This window comes from Fusarium coffeatum (genome assembly GCF_003316985.1).
Source record: "Fusarium coffeatum strain FIESC_28 chromosome Unknown BRIP53273_contig_175, whole genome shotgun sequence".
NCBI classification, from domain to species: Eukaryota; Fungi; Ascomycota; class Sordariomycetes; order Hypocreales; family Nectriaceae; genus Fusarium; species Fusarium coffeatum.
In genome coordinates this window covers 1,385-19,955 of record NW_022157968.1, presented here as the reverse complement: position 1 = coordinate 19,955, position 18,571 = coordinate 1,385, and the positions used below count along the sequence as shown (strand labels likewise).

At 47.9% G+C, this 18,571-nt stretch overlaps 6 protein-coding genes across 6 annotated transcripts; 4 read left to right on the top strand and 2 right to left on the bottom strand.

Annotated features, from left to right (window-relative positions):
* Nucleotides 1-672: 672 nt before the first annotated feature.
* FIESC28_07815 (uncharacterized protein) lies at nt 673-4,574 on the top strand (the record flags this gene model as incomplete). Its single annotated transcript, XM_031161955.1, has 3 exons — nt 673-3,626; nt 3,679-3,999; nt 4,049-4,574. The coding sequence occupies 3 exons, from the start codon at nt 673-675 to the stop codon at nt 4,572-4,574; spliced, it is 3,801 nt and encodes a 1,266-aa protein (XP_031013987.1).
* Nucleotides 4,575-7,062: 2,488 nt separating this feature from the next.
* On the top strand, nt 7,063-8,675 carry FIESC28_07814 (uncharacterized protein; the record flags this gene model as incomplete). The annotated part of the gene is made up of 2 exons (XM_031161954.1): nt 7,063-7,760; nt 7,814-8,675. 2 exons carry the CDS (start codon nt 7,063-7,065, stop codon nt 8,673-8,675), a joined length of 1,560 nt encoding a protein of 519 aa, XP_031013986.1.
* A 1,201-nt stretch (nt 8,676-9,876) lies between these two features.
* FIESC28_07813 (uncharacterized protein) lies at nt 9,877-11,040 on the top strand (the record flags this gene model as incomplete). The annotated part of the gene is made up of 1 exon (XM_031161953.1): nt 9,877-11,040. One exon carries the CDS (start codon nt 9,877-9,879, stop codon nt 11,038-11,040), a length of 1,164 nt encoding a protein of 387 aa, XP_031013985.1.
* Nucleotides 11,041-11,225: 185 nt separating this feature from the next.
* On the bottom strand, nt 11,226-12,446 carry FIESC28_07812 (uncharacterized protein; the record flags this gene model as incomplete). The annotated part of the gene is made up of 1 exon (XM_031161952.1): nt 11,226-12,446. One exon carries the CDS (start codon nt 12,444-12,446, stop codon nt 11,226-11,228), a length of 1,221 nt encoding a protein of 406 aa, XP_031013984.1.
* A 1,078-nt stretch (nt 12,447-13,524) lies between these two features.
* On the top strand, nt 13,525-14,664 carry FIESC28_07811 (uncharacterized protein; the record flags this gene model as incomplete). Its single annotated transcript, XM_031161951.1, has 4 exons — nt 13,525-14,061; nt 14,109-14,304; nt 14,359-14,472; nt 14,522-14,664. The coding sequence occupies 4 exons, from the start codon at nt 13,525-13,527 to the stop codon at nt 14,662-14,664; spliced, it is 990 nt and encodes a 329-aa protein (XP_031013983.1).
* Nucleotides 14,665-15,009: 345 nt separating this feature from the next.
* FIESC28_07810 (uncharacterized protein) lies at nt 15,010-17,104 on the bottom strand (the record flags this gene model as incomplete). Its single annotated transcript, XM_031161950.1, has 2 exons — nt 15,010-16,966; nt 17,019-17,104. The coding sequence occupies 2 exons, from the start codon at nt 17,102-17,104 to the stop codon at nt 15,010-15,012; spliced, it is 2,043 nt and encodes a 680-aa protein (XP_031013982.1).
* Between the last annotated feature and the right edge of the window lie 1,467 nt (nt 17,105-18,571).

Genomic DNA, 18,571 nt, shown 5'->3' with positions numbered 1-18,571 from the left:
GGTCTCGACCCAATTGCAGCTCTGGGCTGGCAGCCCGGCATTAAACCAAATCCCAGCAGTGTAAATACTGTGGAAGATAGTATTAGGAAATCCTAGGAGTATTATCATCCACAATGCACAGTGAATCCACACCCTTGCGATTGTGAGTGACAGTGCAGTGCAGGTGTAGGTACTAAGGTAGTAGTGATTGAGCTTCCTGTTGCACCGCAACTGCCTTTCAAACAGGCTGGCTGTTATTTGTTCTCCGTTCTCCCTCCTGCCTCTTCCCAACTTGCACTTTTCCTCCGCCGTCTTTCTTGAAAGTCAACTGGTCTTTTCCTCGCAACAGTACATACCCGATCATTTCACAGCAGTCGGCCTCCCGCATGAAGACCACCCACAGCCAATTAATTATAGATAGCGAAGTATCACGGCCGGGAATCCTCCTACTTGGCAAGCCATATCAGGAAGCGATTCTCAAACTTACCGCTTCTTTTGTTGCCAGCATTTACGATTCGCGATATGCAGTAGGACTGCAGAAACACGTGAGTCTCAAGAATGATCAAGACATGTCGTTTATACTGACGAAATTCAGATCTTGCACCGTATCTTCCGGCGTTATCTGCTTCTCTGAGCGCCTGCTGAGGATGAATCTATAAATCTTTCACGCCCTTTAGCTGATCTGCCTCAACAATGGAAATCTTTTGCCGAAATGTTCCCCAGGATCTATCGGAAGAAAGTTTCAAGCAAGAACTTCTCCCTTTTATGAATGTTCTGAAGATTACAGACTTCTGGTGCGACAAACCTAGGGACAAAAGTCTAGCATGGATCAGGTTTCTTAATGTAGAGGACGGGTCTGCATTCCTTCAGAGGCACGGGAAGCATCGACGCCCTAACGAACACGGCAAAGAGAATATGAATCCAAGCTTTCCGCTTAGACCTAACCCAAGACCGAGAGATACTCCACGACTTTTCATTCTTAGGACTCCTGTGTTCGCCGAGCAAAGCCAGAAGCCCGTGGACAAGCATGCCATTGCGCATCTCGAATATGAACGAGAAAAGAAGCAAAAAGAGACTGCTTCTGCGACCAAGAAGGATCACCATGTGCCGGCTAGAGCTTTCGATATCGCGGACGTCAGGTGTGGTGGTAATACCTTTTGGGGTGAACATGATATTCTCACGTTTGTTGACCACAACAAATTGATCATTCCGAGAGGTGTCACCGGAAAGTTCACGCCTCAGTGGCTAACGGTTCAGGTTGCGTACGGAAACCGCATGGATTTCCACAACGAGACTATTCAGGATCTTATCGCTAGTCGTGGTGATTTGTCCCTTACATTGGTCTTAACGGAGCCACCGAAAATGTACATACGTCGCCTGTCTTCGGACGGACCTGGATGGAGTCGAGTTCAAGGCTTGTCCACTTGGGGCTTGCCTCGCGAATACTCTTCATCTTGTCTTGTTTACCGCATTTATCTCTACGACATCACCTCGTTTAACGAGGTCTTGGGATCGCTGAAGAACAAGGATGCCCTTGCTATCACTAATCATGCTTTGCCGTCCGTGGACTGGAACACCATACCACCAGAGAACAACCACTTCCTCGGAAGACAAATGTTTACAGAGAAGGCTAAGAGGCTTTTCGCTTCCGGAGTACATTTCGCTCTCTTATTCCAGGTTCAAGCTCTTGTCTGGAATAACTATATCAACCCTGCCAGTGGCATAAAGCTTCTCGATGTCTTGGAGGTAGTCATACAGGATGCCAAAGAGAAACAGGTGGCACCTGCTGTAACAACAGATGCGATGAAAAAGCTCTTTCAGTCACTCCCTTACCCTTGTCCTGGTACGGAGCCCAGAGAGTTGGACGTGGTCAGTATCATGACTGAGATCATGGACGCCGAATACGAAGCTCGAAAAGAGAATCCAGAGAGAGACCGCGTATACGGGAGCAAATTGTCAGCACAGCAAATTTGGATTTTCAAAGCTCTTGTCACACCTACACGCGTAATTCTCGTGGGACCAGACGCCGATAGTAAAAACAGAGTGCTGCGCAAGTATTCTGCCAAGAATGACTATTTCCTTCGTGTCGTATTTTGCGACGAAGATGGCCAGAACCTGAATTTTCATCCCAAGATTGACAAAGAGCCGGTCTACTCCCGATTCCGACGTATCATGGATGAAGGTATCCAAATTGTGGGCCGGAAGTATCATTTTCTCGGATTTTCGCATTCGTCCCTTCGTGCTCATTCAGTTTGGTTCTCAGCACCGTTCGTCGATGAGGACTTGAAAATACAGACCCCAGAAGCCATCCTGAAGGCTCTTGGGGACTTTGAAGACATTCGAGTCCCGGCAAAATGTGCAGCACGCATTGGACAAGCCTTCTCAGAAATTCCATACGCAGTGCCTATCTTTGAAACTGATATCGCCTACCGGTTCATCCACGATGTGAAGTCTGCAGATGGATCCCGTGTTTTCAGTGACGGAGTTGGAACGATCTCTCAAGAGGCGCTGGAGGAAATCTGGCCATATATGTCTATGAAGGCTGCAGCACCTACATGTCTCCAGATTCGATGGGGCGGTTGCAAGGGGATGCTGTCGTTGGACCCCAGACTTAAGGGCAGGGTGTTCTGCATTCGAAGGGAATCTATGATGAAGTTTCCGAGCCGAGACATTGCGGAACTCGGTATCTGCGATTCTGCATCTAAGCCACTGCGACTCGTCCTTAATCGCCCAATGATCAAAATTCTAGAAGACATGGGCACGAAAGATGAATGGTTCTTCAAGCTCCAGAACAACGCACTTAACATCTTGCGGAACGTCACGGCTGATGCTACCAACACGAGCGCCTTCTTGGATCACCATGCCATCGGTGTCAATATGGGTCTTCCCAAGTTGATCATGCAATTAGATACAATGGGCATCGACTATCGCCGTGACAAGTTTCTCAAAGCAGCTGTTGAGCATGTTGTTCTCCGAGAACTGCGGTTGCTAAAGCATAAGGCTCGTATTCCTGTTGATCATGGAGTGACGCTTTTCGGGATCATGGATGAGACGGGGTTCCTCAACGAGGGAGAGATCTATGTTACGTACGACAAGAGCTATGGCAGAAGAACTGGCCGGGGCGTCAAGTCTACTCTGAGAGATGGCGAGGTTATAATCACTCGATCACCGGCGCTCCATCCTGGTGATATACAGGTTGTCAAACAAGTGACACCGCCGCAGGGTCATCCCTTGCGAAGTCTTCAGAACTGTGTCATCTTCAGTCAGAAAGGAAATCGTGACCTGCCAAGCATGCTGAGTGGAGGAGACCTGGATGGAGATCTGTACAACGTCATATGGGATTCTGAAGCAAAGCCTAACGGAACTTTCCCACCAGCAGATTATCCCAGAGCTACCCCCCAACCTCTGGATCGTCCGGTAAACGCTCAAGATATTGCCGACTTTTTTATTAACTTCATGAAGACTGATATTCTGGGTGTAATTGCAACCCGGCATGTCATACTGGCTGACCATTACGATGAGGGAACTCCTCACCTAGACTGCATAACATTGGCAGGACTACATTCTACCGCGGTCGACTTTTCCAAAACGGGAATTCCGGCCAATTTCGAAGCTTTGCCAAAAAACACACGTTTTCGACCCGATTTGTAAGTTGACCCAGCCCATCATTGAAGACTCTCAGAATAACATGCCCTGAAGCCTCGCAGCAGCACCGCCTCTGGAGTTGTACGACAAGGGGCAGGTGGCGCACATTAGAGAAGTCAACAAGATCGATAACGATGATGATCCCATGGCCCACGCCAAATACAAGTACTATCTATCCGAGAAGATCCTTGGTCGTCTATACCGACAAGTTGACGAAAAGAAGATCTGGGACGAGGATATTCATCGCCATATCAACACTGTTGGACCGTCGGTATGGGATCAGCTATTGACAATTGTTCAAAATGAGGTTGACAAGTATAAACTCGATATTGACTGGACTCGCAAATCGGAAGAGGCTTGGAAGATCCGCGGCTTGTAAGTTGCATCAGGTCGTTTGATCAATTCTCGTGCTAACTGAGCGTAGGTATGATTCGTCAATTTTGGCCAAAATGTGGCAGTTCTCTGAGAATCCTCGTTCACCACTGACAGAGGTTGAAGTATTTTGCGGTTTCATCCTGAACAAGAGAGGCGCCCAAACCCGTCGCCAAAACGACTCGTCCATCAAGCTCAAAGAAGAGATCGACCGTATCATGACGTGGATTGTTAAACAAATCCGCGACCGAGGCGTGGGCGATAAGGCAGAGACCCTGAGCACCGCCACTGAAGCGGATGCAGCTACTTCTCGATGGAGGGAAGACGTTGTCGAATTATGTTGGGCATGTGTGGCTGTCGCCTGTATCAAACGGGAAAATGCACCATTTCTGCACCGTGGAACAGAAGACCTGGAGAGCTTTCGAGTCGTGGCAGCATGTTGTCTGATTAAGGAGCTCAACAACCTAGCCCGGAAAATGGAGTTCGAAGCCGGGGGAGGCTTTGTAGGCGTTGGGCGTGGTGGAGGTCGAGGCAGGGGTGGACGAGGCGGCAAGAGTATGACGCTTCCGATACGATGATTTGAGTTCAGTTGGTTTGTATCTGCAAGATTTGCGAGCTTCTGAGGTTGTCATATCGTACGATTTGAGGTTCGGCAGAGATGTGTACGCATTAAGTGGAGGGAGGGCATGTATCTTGATGATTATGATGAATGAGAAATGATAGCATATCGTGACATAGGGTCACGAAGTGAAAGCAATACATCCCTTAACTTAATATGTGACCAGAGTGCTTTTCTGCTTAGATATGGTCGACTTGTCTGGCTTCTGAAAAAGGCTATCAAGATGGCAATAGGCTATTAACCGCGGTAGCTTCCGGACGCGAGGGCGCCGCAGTAGGTGTTGACGATGCTTTGTTTAGTGGCGATATACAGTCACTGGTAGTTTCTACTTCATTGATGCTATGGAAACTCCAAAAGAGTCACAAGGTCCATTTCTGGTTCAACTTATTATCTTGATATACGGCTGTGAGAAAGCCAAACAAGTCCGGACCGTCCACACTACCTGCTAAAAGCACGGCTTGTTACAGCACCAAATTCATATCAGTCTCCAAAATCCGAGTTAGCCCATGCTGATATCATCCTACGGACTTGTTTACTCTTGCTTGCTTTGAATTCGTTGACTGTAGCCCATGGCAGTATGCCTTCGACTCCGCTCGGCTGAACAAACCACAAACATTGCCGCATCTTCTTGCCGAAAGTAATAATTGAATAATACCAAGATTCGGTCTTCAAACTACTTCTCTAGATCATCACTCTGCTATCTCGTGCTTCCCCGATGATGATCGGGTCCACATATCAGAACAACGCTCTTGTCGGTTTGGACGTGTTACCTCGCTAATACATCTGGCGTTGGCGAACACATATCCAATAAGAGGAAATCCACGTTCCAGGCATACGGAAAATAGCTTGATCGTCAACAGGGCTGGCTTCCTTTAACTGTGGGGGACCTGGACTAGTTACACAAGGATGGCGCCGTTGAGGAGACGCCACTGCTGTTGGTAGACTATCTCCGACGAGTTGTCTGCATCGTAATGCTTCTGATACGTTGCTTTACGGGTTCCACATGGCTTAATGGCATCCACCGAATTGAATAGCGTTAGTAATTACTGACACGGTGAGCTGAGGCTGTGGTTGTGGTGTTTAGCTAGTACAGAGTCGTGTTAAGCATAACTTGACATGTATAGGCGAAGTCACGATCGACCAAGAATACGGATATACATTTCCATATCAGTCTGTTTTAGTAATTGTTATCAACGCTGAATATGCCAGGGGCTGTGCGTTTCTAGTGCAGGACAATACGTTGTAATAACCAACGTCGAACCAACGTCGAACCAACAGCTCACTAACACCAACACTTACTTGGCAATACAATATCCAAGTACTGACCGTTTTTTGGTGAAAAATGTCTTAAAATAAAATTTCATATATGCAATGTAATGCGGTTTGCACAATCTCTTGGCCTAGATCTTAAGGACTTACAGGCAAGATGCGTGGTCCAATCGGGTGAGGTCATGATGAGGCTCTGTAAGCGAATGTTTGAACCAACATATCTGGTCTGTAAGCAAACATAGTTACATAAAACGTTACACAAGATGATTTTTAGCTTGTGAGCGTTGATAGACTATGTCTTCATGATACGATTTAGAGTCTTTCTTTGTCCTATTCGAACTGGATGTGATATGATATTACAAGTTTTGTTCACTTTCTCTATCAAGTCAATAAACCCAATTCCTCGGTCCTTCTTAAACTATGTGATACTTGAGGTCTTCTCATGACCTTCCATATGAGACATTTCTACTGCAGCTTGCACTTTGCTCGGCTTCATCGATTAGCGGTTTTAGACCGAGTACGCCACCAACCTATTGTCTGCGCTATAACAGGATCCCAGCTATGATATCACGATCTGAACAGTAGTATAGTGGGCTGATGGACGAGACCTTCGTTTACTTGGTGGTTGTTTCCGAGCTATTGCGGAGTCTAGACGGTGGTTCCCGAGTGAAGATATCACGATGCACACCCTCTTAGGACCCTCCGAGTAGACGACAAACTGCATATGTGATATCTCAAAAGGTTCTTCCGTTATGAGAAAGGCTCATAACAAAGCAAACATTGTAATACAAGAGCTCTATGGAGCTCATTGGGTACTTGTGCTATCTTCTCCTCTCTTGTGACTGATTGTGGTCTCATATACGCTTCGAAGATGAACTAGATCTATTGTGTCTTGATGGTTAGATGCAGCTTCTTTCACAAATGGTTAGGATCTCTCATCTGGAGGTCCGAAAGAGTTTCGGGATGAAAGTGATGAATGGGTTATTGTGATGAGGCTTGCAGTCAGTAACGACGAGGGTGAAAGACCTCATAGAGACTGTCATCATGAAGCTGTATAAGTTGGACGGGATGACCGTCCAGAATGAGATACTCGTCAGACATCACAGCTCATTTTGTCTACAATCACTCATCAATTATACACTATTTACCAGAATCATTCACTCTCACTTCAACTCATCATGTCTTTTGTGCCTTATCATGCCCCGGCTTTTGATCCCATCTCTTCACTCTCCCTGAATTTCATACCAACACTCATACTCTTCTTCCTAACGCCCTTCATCCTTCCACCCCTGGCCCGCCGTCTTCTTCGTTACATCTCATCCCCAACTTCCTTCAATGAGAAAATCTTCAACAATGGCAGCCCGTCCATCTCAAACCTCCCCCGTCTATCGGGCGTAGTCCCCTGGCTAGGCCACCTCATGGGTCTGACCATTGACAGCACCCGTTACATTAACAAGCTCATCGCATCCACTACAGCCCCCATCTTCACCATCAACATCCCATTCGCACGCATCACAGTCTGCCATCCAAACATGGATCGAGTTCTATCTCGCCATGTCAATGATACCGGTCTTGCACAAGTTCTTGTCTATGTTGGTCCTCGTCTCTTCGGACTCAAGAGCGAGACTGTCAAGGCTGTATTTGCGTATAATCCCCAGCCTCTGCATAAGCAGAAGTTTGGGCATGCTGAGAATATTGTTTCCTTGAATCAACGCTCCAGCGCTAATATCAGAGATCGAGTTGCCAAGATGCCTGACGTTAGTGAGGTTCAGGTTGGTCGTTGGGTGTTTGAGTTGACGGTTTCTGCTACGGCGAGTGCAGTATGGGGAGTTGCTAACCCCTGGAGCATGGATCAGGAGTTCTCGGAAGAATTCATGTAAGTCATTACTCAACTCATCGTATATGTAGACCTATGCTAACATATCGAAGGAAACTCAGCGAGACATTTGATAGTCTTGGAAGGCCGTTTCCCTGGCTCACAGCAAACTCAGCCTGGAACTCCCGCAAGTTCCTTCTGACCAGACTTCGCGAGTTCCACATGCAGCACCGCGAAGCCCGTGTCCAGACTACATCTCATAGCATCAACGTCGTGGCACATAGTGATCCTGACTGGGAGACCAACGCAGATTACTACCATATCGAAATGGTCACAGCCCTGGGTCTTCTTGCAACTACTAGCACTCTCGCAGTCTGGCTTACACGCCATCTCCTTACAGATCCTGAACTGGTTCAAGTCGTTCTCAAGGAAGTGCAACAGCTTAAGATGGTTGAAGGACAGGAAAAGCCACGATTGGACTTTGCCAACGTCCGCACTGAATGCCCCTGGCTCATGGCATCTTGGTACGAATCCCTCCGTCTTCACATGACAGGCGTAGCAAGGATCGCCCGTCACGATTTCATGCTCAACATCCCGGGCTCAGAACCCATTGCCGTGCCTCAAGGCGAGATCTTCATGCTTCCAATGTGTGCATCAAACCTAGACGTCGACAACTGGGGTCCTGACGCTGCTGTCTTCAAACCCTCTCGCTTCATCAACGAAGCAGGTGAAGTTTCTGGTAATGCTGTACGCAAAGTCAGGGCTTTTGGAGTTGCGGGCAATATGTGTCCTGGGCGCGTTTTTGGAATGGATATCGTCTTTTCTGTGATTGCAACGATGTTGAGGACTTTTGATGTCGAGGCTGCTCCTGGGGAGAGATTTGGAGTTCCTACGCTGAGAGGAGGGTTTAATGTCGGCTTTGAGAGGTATGGAGACGATGTTAAGGTCTTGCTTAAAAGAAAGCATGTTGCTTAACTGTGTTTGGTACAACTTGGCAGCAGATGGAGGATAAGGATACACGCATTAGTTGTTCTGGGGGTGGGATATACGAAGTAAACGAGCTGAGATGTCGCGCAATCGTATATAAATGTGTTGTTTTGTTGAGGATCAACCATCTCAACTTCAGTCTCGGATTGACGATGGTTTCAACCAGAATCCATCAATGGGAGGTACTTGAAATCGCATTGTCTGGTTATAGATCGGTGTCGCTTCCTGTTGAACCCATCGTAAGGTGCTTTTGTACGCCCCAGGGGAGGGATGCCAAGGCCCATGTTGAAGTCACTGTCAGGATCATGAGGAAATGCGAGAATTCAACCATCCGCAACATCACTCCAGTTGTTATCCAGGCTGGCCTTCGTCGACGCCTCGCTCCTGCCACTCTACCAATAGACACCTTACAGACACTCCAGTTGGGCTAGTGCTGAATAATGCGCGTCCAATTCGCAGAAGATCGGACATAAGACTGCCCTTATGGGAAAGATCGCTGATATGTCTTCTCTCACTCACTAGGCTTCACTGCGATATACCAATTATCCTGAATCCGATTGGAAACATCGAACGAATTGCACAGGGTCGCGTTCCAGTTGACGTCGGTAAAGATGAGATTGCCAGAGCATTGGCATCATCGTAAAAGAAACTCCAAGCAGGTCGTCAGCCAAGCTTGGAGTAAAGTGTCTGAGGAGCAGTAAGTAAGGTGGAAGGGAGGAGGGCACTAGCTACCTTGGATAGGTAGCCAACTGGACGTCCAACGTGATCAAGTTGATTACTCCATCATGATCCAAGTTTTGTGACGAGAGTACATGTTGCTTCTCAAGCATAAATCTGCCTGGCACCCATGACTTGGTGACATCGGATATGTAAGTTAAGGCTTCCCGTCCTGCAACTCTGTGTTACTTGTTAAACAGAAACGAAAACGCGTTGTAGTCTAATCATATGCCAGTTTCGGGGACAATATACCTTCCATACCATCTCCCGTGATGGGTCCATAATTAATCTTCCCGTACCCGTTCCGTCCATCTCCATCGCCGCACGGCCCCGTCCAAAAAGCCTCCGACAAAAACGACCCATAAAAGCCTCCGAACGGGGGCCCCGCAGAACATCCAACCACTCCGTCTCACTCATTCTTACCTGACGTTAAACAAACATATAAACATACTCATTAAACACATGAATCGAGATGCATACAGCCCCTTCAACTCATCCAAATCAAGTCCGCTCAGCCTGCGAGCGCTGCCGGCGCCAAAAGCTCCGCTGCTCACGCCCTGTTGGCCCAGTCGCCTCATGCGCCCGCTGCTCCCGTCTCAACCTCACCTGTCAGCCCGGCCTACAGCGTCGCGTCGGGCGTCCTCCTAAGAAAGACTTACAAGTGGTCATTCATGAGCCCGCGGATGATGGCATGCAATTTATTCAAGGCCTACTAGACGACTCAACGTGGAATCTCGACCCATTCTGCGGATATGCGCCGGAAGGTCTGCCTTTTCCCATGGAGGCCTGGCCTGCTGTGCAGAGCCTTGATGCCTCGGATATTGAGCAGCCGGTTATGAGGCCTGGTGAGCATTTGTTTGAGACCTTGTCCAAGCTGAATGCCGAAATTCATCGAGGAAGGGAGTTCACGGCGCAGTTTAAGAGCAGTTTCGATATGAGCGACTTTATCTGCAAAGTCCGTAATACCATGAACGGATATGAGAATGTGCAAATGGTATTGAGAACAGCACAAGAGTTTCTAGTTGTGTTGAAATCACTGCATCGACAACTCGGCACACGCACAGTTTCGTGCTACGGCCGGCAGCCCTATACACACAAGGCAATCAAGGCCCTTACAGCAGACGCGCCAGCATCTCCTGTATCATCATCGCCTTCTCCCTCATCGGCTGCTAAGTCGCCTACATTGGGAAGCGCTGCTCCCCAGCTTCCCCCAGTTTTCGACTCGCCTACCATGTTCCTCATCATATCGTGCTACGTGCAGCTCATCCAGCATCTCGAGTTTATTCTCAAGATGAATCTCAACACTATTCAGGAGACACACCGCGAGCTGATGGATGCAGCTCCCATGTCATTTGCCGATGTACCGCTGCTTGAGCCATCGACTCAATTTGTTCTATTCTCTGAGTTGCTTCGTCATGTTATCACTCAAATTAATCTCCTCATCGGATTCCCTAGCCCCTGGTCAAGCAAGAGTGCTTGGACGGGCTTGATGACGTCTCAGCGGTACAAGGATATGCTAAACTCCGAACTGGGTGCTGTTGAAGATGGCTGGACGACGCGGCCCAATAAGTTGTTGGATTTGAACAGAATCACCAAAGGCATGCTTGAGGAGCTCACCATGATGGGGGTCTACTAAGGACCATTGGGGGCCCAGAAAGCATAAGAGACGAAATAGTTTGGCCACTTTATGTCAGCTCAGCCTAGCACTTGGACTACTTCATCATCGCAGCCTAGGCCGTAGGCAATTCGTAGGTGTATTCTCTAAAACTATTCTAATCTTTTAAACGACAATACCAAACTCCCGCCCAATGCTCGCATTCCTCATAGGGTTATAGAAAAGGTGAATTCGTATCTGTTGCTGCCACACGCGTCGAAGACGAACGGATAACGGGCTGTTACTTCGTACGTCAGTGCGATAGGGAGACTTGGTCCCCGGGGCAGTGTCCGAGGCCTTTTCTTATTTCTGCCCTTTTTATTAACTGGTGCCACGGGAGGCTCAATGCGCCACTGGCATGCCAGGACTCCAAATTTGACCTCTTCCGGTCCCTTGTGTCTGCTGAGTATACTCGCTTTGGCATACTTGATAAATTGTCCTTGTAACCAAGACTTGCAATCAAGAACGCGAGAACTGATCTTCCAGTTTTGCTCGTCGTCCACTTCGAAAAAGCTTCTGTTTCCACCCTCGAATTTGGAGGTTCCTCGTGCCACTACCGTAGCGTCTGCGCCAGCTGCGGTTTGAGACTTCGGTAGGATCAAATAGTCAACAAAGTAGAACTCCTCCAAATTAGGAAGATACTGTGCCAGAAATCGGTATAGGTGCTTCGGATACGTGAGGTTGCCGGGTATATCGTGAAGCTGACCACAATGGAGGCATCGTTGTTGCACTTTTCGCTCATTCCATTTATGGCAATACCTCATAGCGACCTTGCGTATCTGATCCAGCCTCGGGCAATTCAGAGCCTTGGTGAAGCAGATTTCGTTTTCGTAGCAATCGCAAGGGAGGTATTCTAGGTAGATAACATCTGACCGGTTGAGGCTCACAAGCCTTCCAGAATGCAAACGAAAGGCCGTTGATCGATTTACTAGGCTTCTTGCTATAGAGGCAGATTCATTGCACGTGACAGTCAATTTGGCGATCTGCTTGTGCAAGGTGGTATAATGGGAGATATCGGCTTTAGTGGGGCAAAGAGGCTCCAATGTTGCCTGCATGGGAGGCATGGGAGGCTGAAGCTTTTCGTTTTTGACTTCCAGCGTCATAGGATCAGTTTCTTCGTCTTCAGAGGCAGCCGGATGATACGACTCTTTCATCCACCATCTTCTAGTGCCTGTTTCGGGGCTGATCTTGAGGAAGTGGATTCCCGGGGTATCGAGGGTATTTTGCCATATCTGCGCTCGTATTTCCGGTGGCAGGCGGGCAAAGGGTAAGAAATCGCGATAGTGTTCAGGGATCTCAAATTTGAGAGTTTGCGAGGAAACGTGCTGCTGGTCGACGATGGGAGTTTGGCTCGCTTGGGCTCCGCTATCAAGATTAAGAGCAGTCATGATAGCTGTGGGCCATGAGCTTATCGGTATCTCGTGGTCATGAAGGAGGGGTAGAGAGAGAGCAAGAGAGTGACGTGGGAAAAGTGAACGAGATGCAGCAAAATAAAGCGCAGAATCGTGGAAAATAAAAAAGCGAGTAGTAGCGAAAGATGTAAAGTACTTATTGATGGTCTCGAAAAGTTGATAAAGTGAAGTTGTAGAAATGGTGGAAGGTCAGTTGCACTGGCAGCAGCTTGAGGTTGGAGCCTTCCAATCGGCAGACAGCCCGCAGCAGAAGGCGCAAAGGGTAGACTCAGGCTGCCATAATAATGGAAGGTAGCCTACCTACTACCTTCTAGTCTAAATTGGCATAAAGTGATCAGATTATTTCGTCTTCCCTTTCTATGCTCGAGATAGATGCACCTGCCGCCAACATCAATCTGCCAAAAGTATAGCTGTTATTTGCTCAGCTACATAGGTACCTAAGGAATAAGAGACGATTTGAAATATCAGTGTGCCAGTTGTCAGTTATTTTTCAACGTGTCGTTCGCGACTGGGGACCTTTGAGTGGTCACCTGCCGATCTTATCATGTCCGCGTGAATGGCTTCACCGATGGACGACCCAGTCAGAGCTGTAGCGATTAACTAGGTATGCAAAAGGGTTATATGAGTTTAAGATAACGTCAAGACTATCCCTCAGAAGTTAGAACTACCCACAAGAGAATAATTATAATTATACAGTCTTAGTCTTAGTCTTGTTAGACAATATCGGATCGGTCTTGTCTTGTAAGTACCCATCCCACTCGGCCCCACACTCTGCATGACAACGCCGATATGGCTGACGCCAGCTGCGATATACTGCGACATCCGCACCTCTTTTTTCTGCTGTAAACCCGATCATCTCGAGCTTCACTTTCAAGTCCATTTCGGAGTTTACATTATGGCGAATAGTATAAATATTGTGGCATGTTTCCACTTGAGGAACTATTCAGCAACATCATCACAATCACATTCATAAACACACTCAACACGGCTTTCAAAACATTACCATAACACTTTTTTAATTCTTTAAAGTGATATACTCTGATACTTAATTACAATGTCTCCCCACACTATTTCAACCACCGCCAACGACCTCGTCAACGAATATGCAGACATCATCAAGGGAAAGATCATCCTCACCACCGGTGTAACACCCAATAGTCTCGGTGGCACCTTCATTCAAGAGACGGCTTCCAAATCCCCAAGTCTTCTCATCCTCGCCGGCCGCAGTGTCTCAAAGCTCCAAGATCTTGCCTCAGCTATCACCAAAGACTATCCCGACGTCAAAACTCGCAATCTTATTGTAGACCTTGGCTCTTTGACTTCGGTGCGCAAGGCTGCTGAAGAGGTCAACAGCTGGGAAGATGTGCCTAGCATTGATGTTGTTGTGAACAACGCTGGTGTTATGGCTATCCCTTACTCCAAGACTGAGGATGGATATGAGAAGCAGTTTGCCATCTGTCATCTTGGGCATTTTCTTCTTACGAACTTGATCATGGATAAGATCTTGGCTTCGGAGTCGCCTCGGGTTGTCAACATCTCAAGTAACGGACACAGTCTTGGCCCCGTCCGATTTGCGGACACTCACTTCAGTGTACGCAGTCTCCCACCCTTCAACTTGAACCATGCTAACAAATTCAGAACGGCGAGACTTACAATGACTGGTCTGCCTATGGCCAAGCCAAAACTGCCAATGTCCTCTTCTCTATGTCCCTTGCTCAAAAGCTGGGAAGCCAGGGTCTACAGTCTTACAGCGTGCACCCAGGCCTCATCACTTCAACTGGTTTAGGAACACACCTTGACTTTGCCAGCATGGATGCTGATCTTGGAGCTTTCAGTAAGTCATCCACCTTATAGATTACCCTCATGCCCCAAGCTTACAACCATCAAGTTAAAGCCCACCGTGAGAGAGGAAACTCAGAAGGCTGGAATTTTATTCCCACCGTCCCTGTCGAAGTCGGCGCAGCTACGCACGTGTTTGCCGCTTTTGATCCAAACATCAGGGGTAAGAAACACAACAACTACAAGGAATACACAATGCTAACAACCCACAGCAAGCAACGGCGCTTATCTTCTGGAAGCCAGGGTCTCAGACCCTTATGTCGACACCATCAAATCTTGGGCGCGGGACCCCGTCGAAGCTGAGAAGCTTTGGAGATTAAGCGAGGAGCTTGTTGGACAGAAGTTTGGATACTAATCAAATGGTACTATGTTCTGCTTTCGAGCACTGGAGGTGTTGGATTATAGACATATAGATGATTGTAAATGATTGGTTCCTTTATCAATTTTGCGGTTCAAAGCTGGTTATATAACCCCTTGCATCACAAGTCACTTGGCTCTAATTTGTATTCGAAATAGGTTCTTGTACTGTTATTTGCATTGCTTCATACACTTGGAAGTGTTGGTCTACATCGAAGTGCCAAATCCATCTATCCCTGCATTTTATCCATAAACACCTGGGTATCCGCCTATCCCGACGCCAAGAAATCACAGCCTCTATATAAAAACATGAATCATCCCATCGTAAATATCAAAACTCCATCTAATTCTGCCCTGTCGTACGGATACCCCACTCCTGCATCACCGTAGGCTCCTGTACCGCACCACCCGGCGTACCGCTTAACCACGCCCGACAAGCCTCCAAGTGCGCATACTCAGCTTCATCTTCGCCCCTCAAACTCCTCATCTTCACATCCGCAACTTCAAGCACGCTTCGACCTGCCGCATCACGAGCGTGCACATTCGCGCCGCTATTGACAAGTTGCTTGACAGCTAGCTTGTGACCACAGCGGACTGCGATATGTAGTGCTGTCTCGCCCGCTCTGTTGCGCGCGTTGACGTTCGCACCGGCTTCAATAAGCTCTTTGATGATTTTAAGGCCGACAATGTGGTCGTCATCTTCCGGAAGTTGGGCGGCGAAGGCCATGAGTGGTGTGTTGCCTTGTAGGTCATAGTGGTTTGGATCAACGCCGGCTACCATGAGATTTTGTAGCACTGTTCGGCGAAACTCCAACTTATCGGCGCTTGAATCCGAGTATTTGTTGGCCTTGTCTCTTCTTCGTTTTTGGGGGTTTGGCAAGCCCTCCTCATCCAGGCCATACTTTTGCGTAACGCTGGGTGAGCTCAGCGTGGCTGCAGCGAGACAGTGAAATCCGTTGCGGCCATGTTCATCTTCAAATAGAGGAGCGTTCTGAGCGGCACGGATGCTTTGGAGTAGCCGTGCTTCTTGTTGTATATCGTTTGTATGGTAAGGGTCGGCACTCTCTCGTTGCAACATATGAATCGGCGGGTCAATGTCCATGGTTTGGGTATACACCCTGTTGATCCTTATGGGATGCTCAGGAGGTGTTATGTCGGTAGGCATCATGCCGAAGGCGTCTCTCCTCTGGAAATTTGTAGGGCCACAAAGGTGGAACAAATGCTTTCGCAGATCCATTGAGGCGCTGTTAATAAGGAGAAGGTGCGAAAACGAACGACCATAGTGATCGCGGGCACTAAAGTCGAATCCTTTCTGAGCCAGTATGTCCAGGAGATTTCGTAGGGATCCGCTTTGGAACCAGCAAGTGTGTAGAACGTGTAGAAGCGTCTGGCCAGCTGTGTTCTGTGCGTTGAGGACATCCGTGCTGTGGCATAGTCGAATTGTTTGAAAAAGGTCGTCGTGAAAGAACCTCGCTGCCATAAGATGGAAGACAGTGTGGCCGAATTGGTCCCGTTCTTCAAAAATGCCATCATTGACAGCAGCTGAGGCAGCGTTAATTCCAATCTGCGTAAAACCTTGTACTGTTATCCAGGCCGGCTCTTGGAGTTCCTCGATAGGACGGCAAAAGCATGCTTTTCTCATATGCTCCTCGGCGTTTTCGAAACATGTATATTGGTTTGAAGCGACTTGATCGATACATAAGAAGTTGCTAGGCATGTAGTAAGGCCCGTTGGGCAGGGAAATGGGTGCGTCGCGGTCGTTGAGCCAAGAGGTCATACTGGGCTCCTCATCCGAGATGGGCGAGAGATCTGATCCTTGTCGGTTTAGAGGCGCCGTATATCTCTTGATAAGCCGTTTGACTGTGTTGACATATGGACGCCCATAGTCTTGCACCAAGCTTTTAAAAGTCCCCGTCGTGCAGTCTGTCGATGTAGTCATGAATGTTGATCTCTGTAAGAAGTTCCCGAAAGTGTTTCTCCCTTCTTGCTCCTGAGTTTGAGCGGTAGATCTGTTTGGAGCATTCTGCTGAACTCGGGGATACTGGTTGAAAGGCGGCACCTCGAGTGAAGCCCTCGTATGATTCCTTATGAGATGGGGGGTTGGGACGGCATCGAGAGCTGGAACTGTCGCTGAAGCACCCAGTGTTGGAGATGGAATGGTGCCATGGCCTGAATTGGAACGGATAGGTGAGATCGACAACTCATCTAGTCGCCGCGCCATATCTTCTTCAGTTCTGGGGTGAAGCCATCGCGGTTGCTTGTTAAGCATGGCATTAAGAGTCTTGTGTGCCGAATCCATACTATGCACATAATGAGCATCAACCCAAACACAAGGAATCGGGAATCACATACCCAGGTACAGAATCTGGAGATTTGGCATGTACAACAGACACTATCCTTTCCAAAGGGAGTGTAGTGTAAAGATAGAGCCGAGACATCTTGCGTCGTGATGATGAGTTCCATAGTGGTGGTCTGCCTGTTGTGGTGTTGTTTGAGCCGCTGGGCGAGGCGGATGATACAGGCACTTGAAGGCCTGGCCCAAAGGGAGATGTCGCGCTATTGTTCATCGAGCTGAGTGTCAAATCGCTGTCACTTAACTAGCGACAACGATAGTGGGAAAAGGCAACGATAGGTATCGAAATTGTTCAATCAAAAGATGACTTGCTAGTGCAGCCTCGTACTGTCAGAAAATAACACAAGGCTTTCATCATCCAAAGTACAGGAGACACATGGAAGCTTATAAGTCAGCTCCCTCTCGTGAAACGGCCAAGATGTTGGTCGACCAGAGGCAGTGAATATGCTGTAGTGTGGTGAAAGTGCATTCGGCTGGCCCCCAGAACAGGCCGGACCAGGGAGTAAATACCTTGGCATACGGACCAGAAAGAAAGTGAAGAGAGCTCTCAGTTGTAGGCTGAGCTGACAAGTTTGGAATGGTTGTTTGCGGGCCGTTGCTGCGCCCCATGGCTCGCAGGAGGCCTGCTGGGAAAAATGCCAAAACAGGTGGTTCAGTGAGACATGAGGTGCTGTAACTGGATAATCTGAGTAGCCAAGTCTATAGGGAAACTTAGATGCCGCTTTCCGGTGCATTGACGTGATGTGAGTTGCTAAACTAGCTTGCAGATAGATTAATTGATCTAATCTTTGTGGCTGATGAAGATGGAGTTGTAGATCCAATCTTTGAGCTTCAAGAGCTGTAGCTGTAGGTAGGTAACTAAAGCTGAAGCCGTTACAGTGGAGGTCGGGTGTCTACGATAGTGGTTTATAGTGGGGTTACAGCAACAGCCCATGGAGTCTACTGTGACCATAGGACATTTCAGCATCAGGTTGATCAACACCAAACCTCACAACAACTATCAAATTATATGACGGAAATGATGAAAAGTAGCCTTAGAGCCTCTTCTCGTCATTATTCAATTGCACTTTGAGAAGGACTTTGGTCGTGTGCCTGTTATGAGTGGAACGGAGACAGAGGCGCAGTTCTCATGACGGCTGTGCAACTTATGGCTCTAGGCACAAAAGAGCCTGGTATTGCGCCACAAGGCTTTTCGGCAACACCATCATGCCAAGTTCTATCCGCATATTCAATTATGCTCCCTCATTTTATGACAACATTCATTCAATAAACCATTCTCATAACCAGTTATTCTTATGATTGGAGGTCTTAGCTATCGTTACTTGACTCGGACTTGGGTCCACTTGCTGAGACTTGGGAGTCATGACAGCCAGCTCTTATAACCTTGACTATCAAGACTGATGGATGCGTCTCAAAGTGCTGCTTCTTACTGCTGCTATCACTCATACCGAACATAAAAATGATCTACATCCACTAGCCACAGAGTCTAGACTTGTCATCCTCCATCCTGATCCATAACGTCTCTCACCTGCCAAGCCATGTATGTCATCAG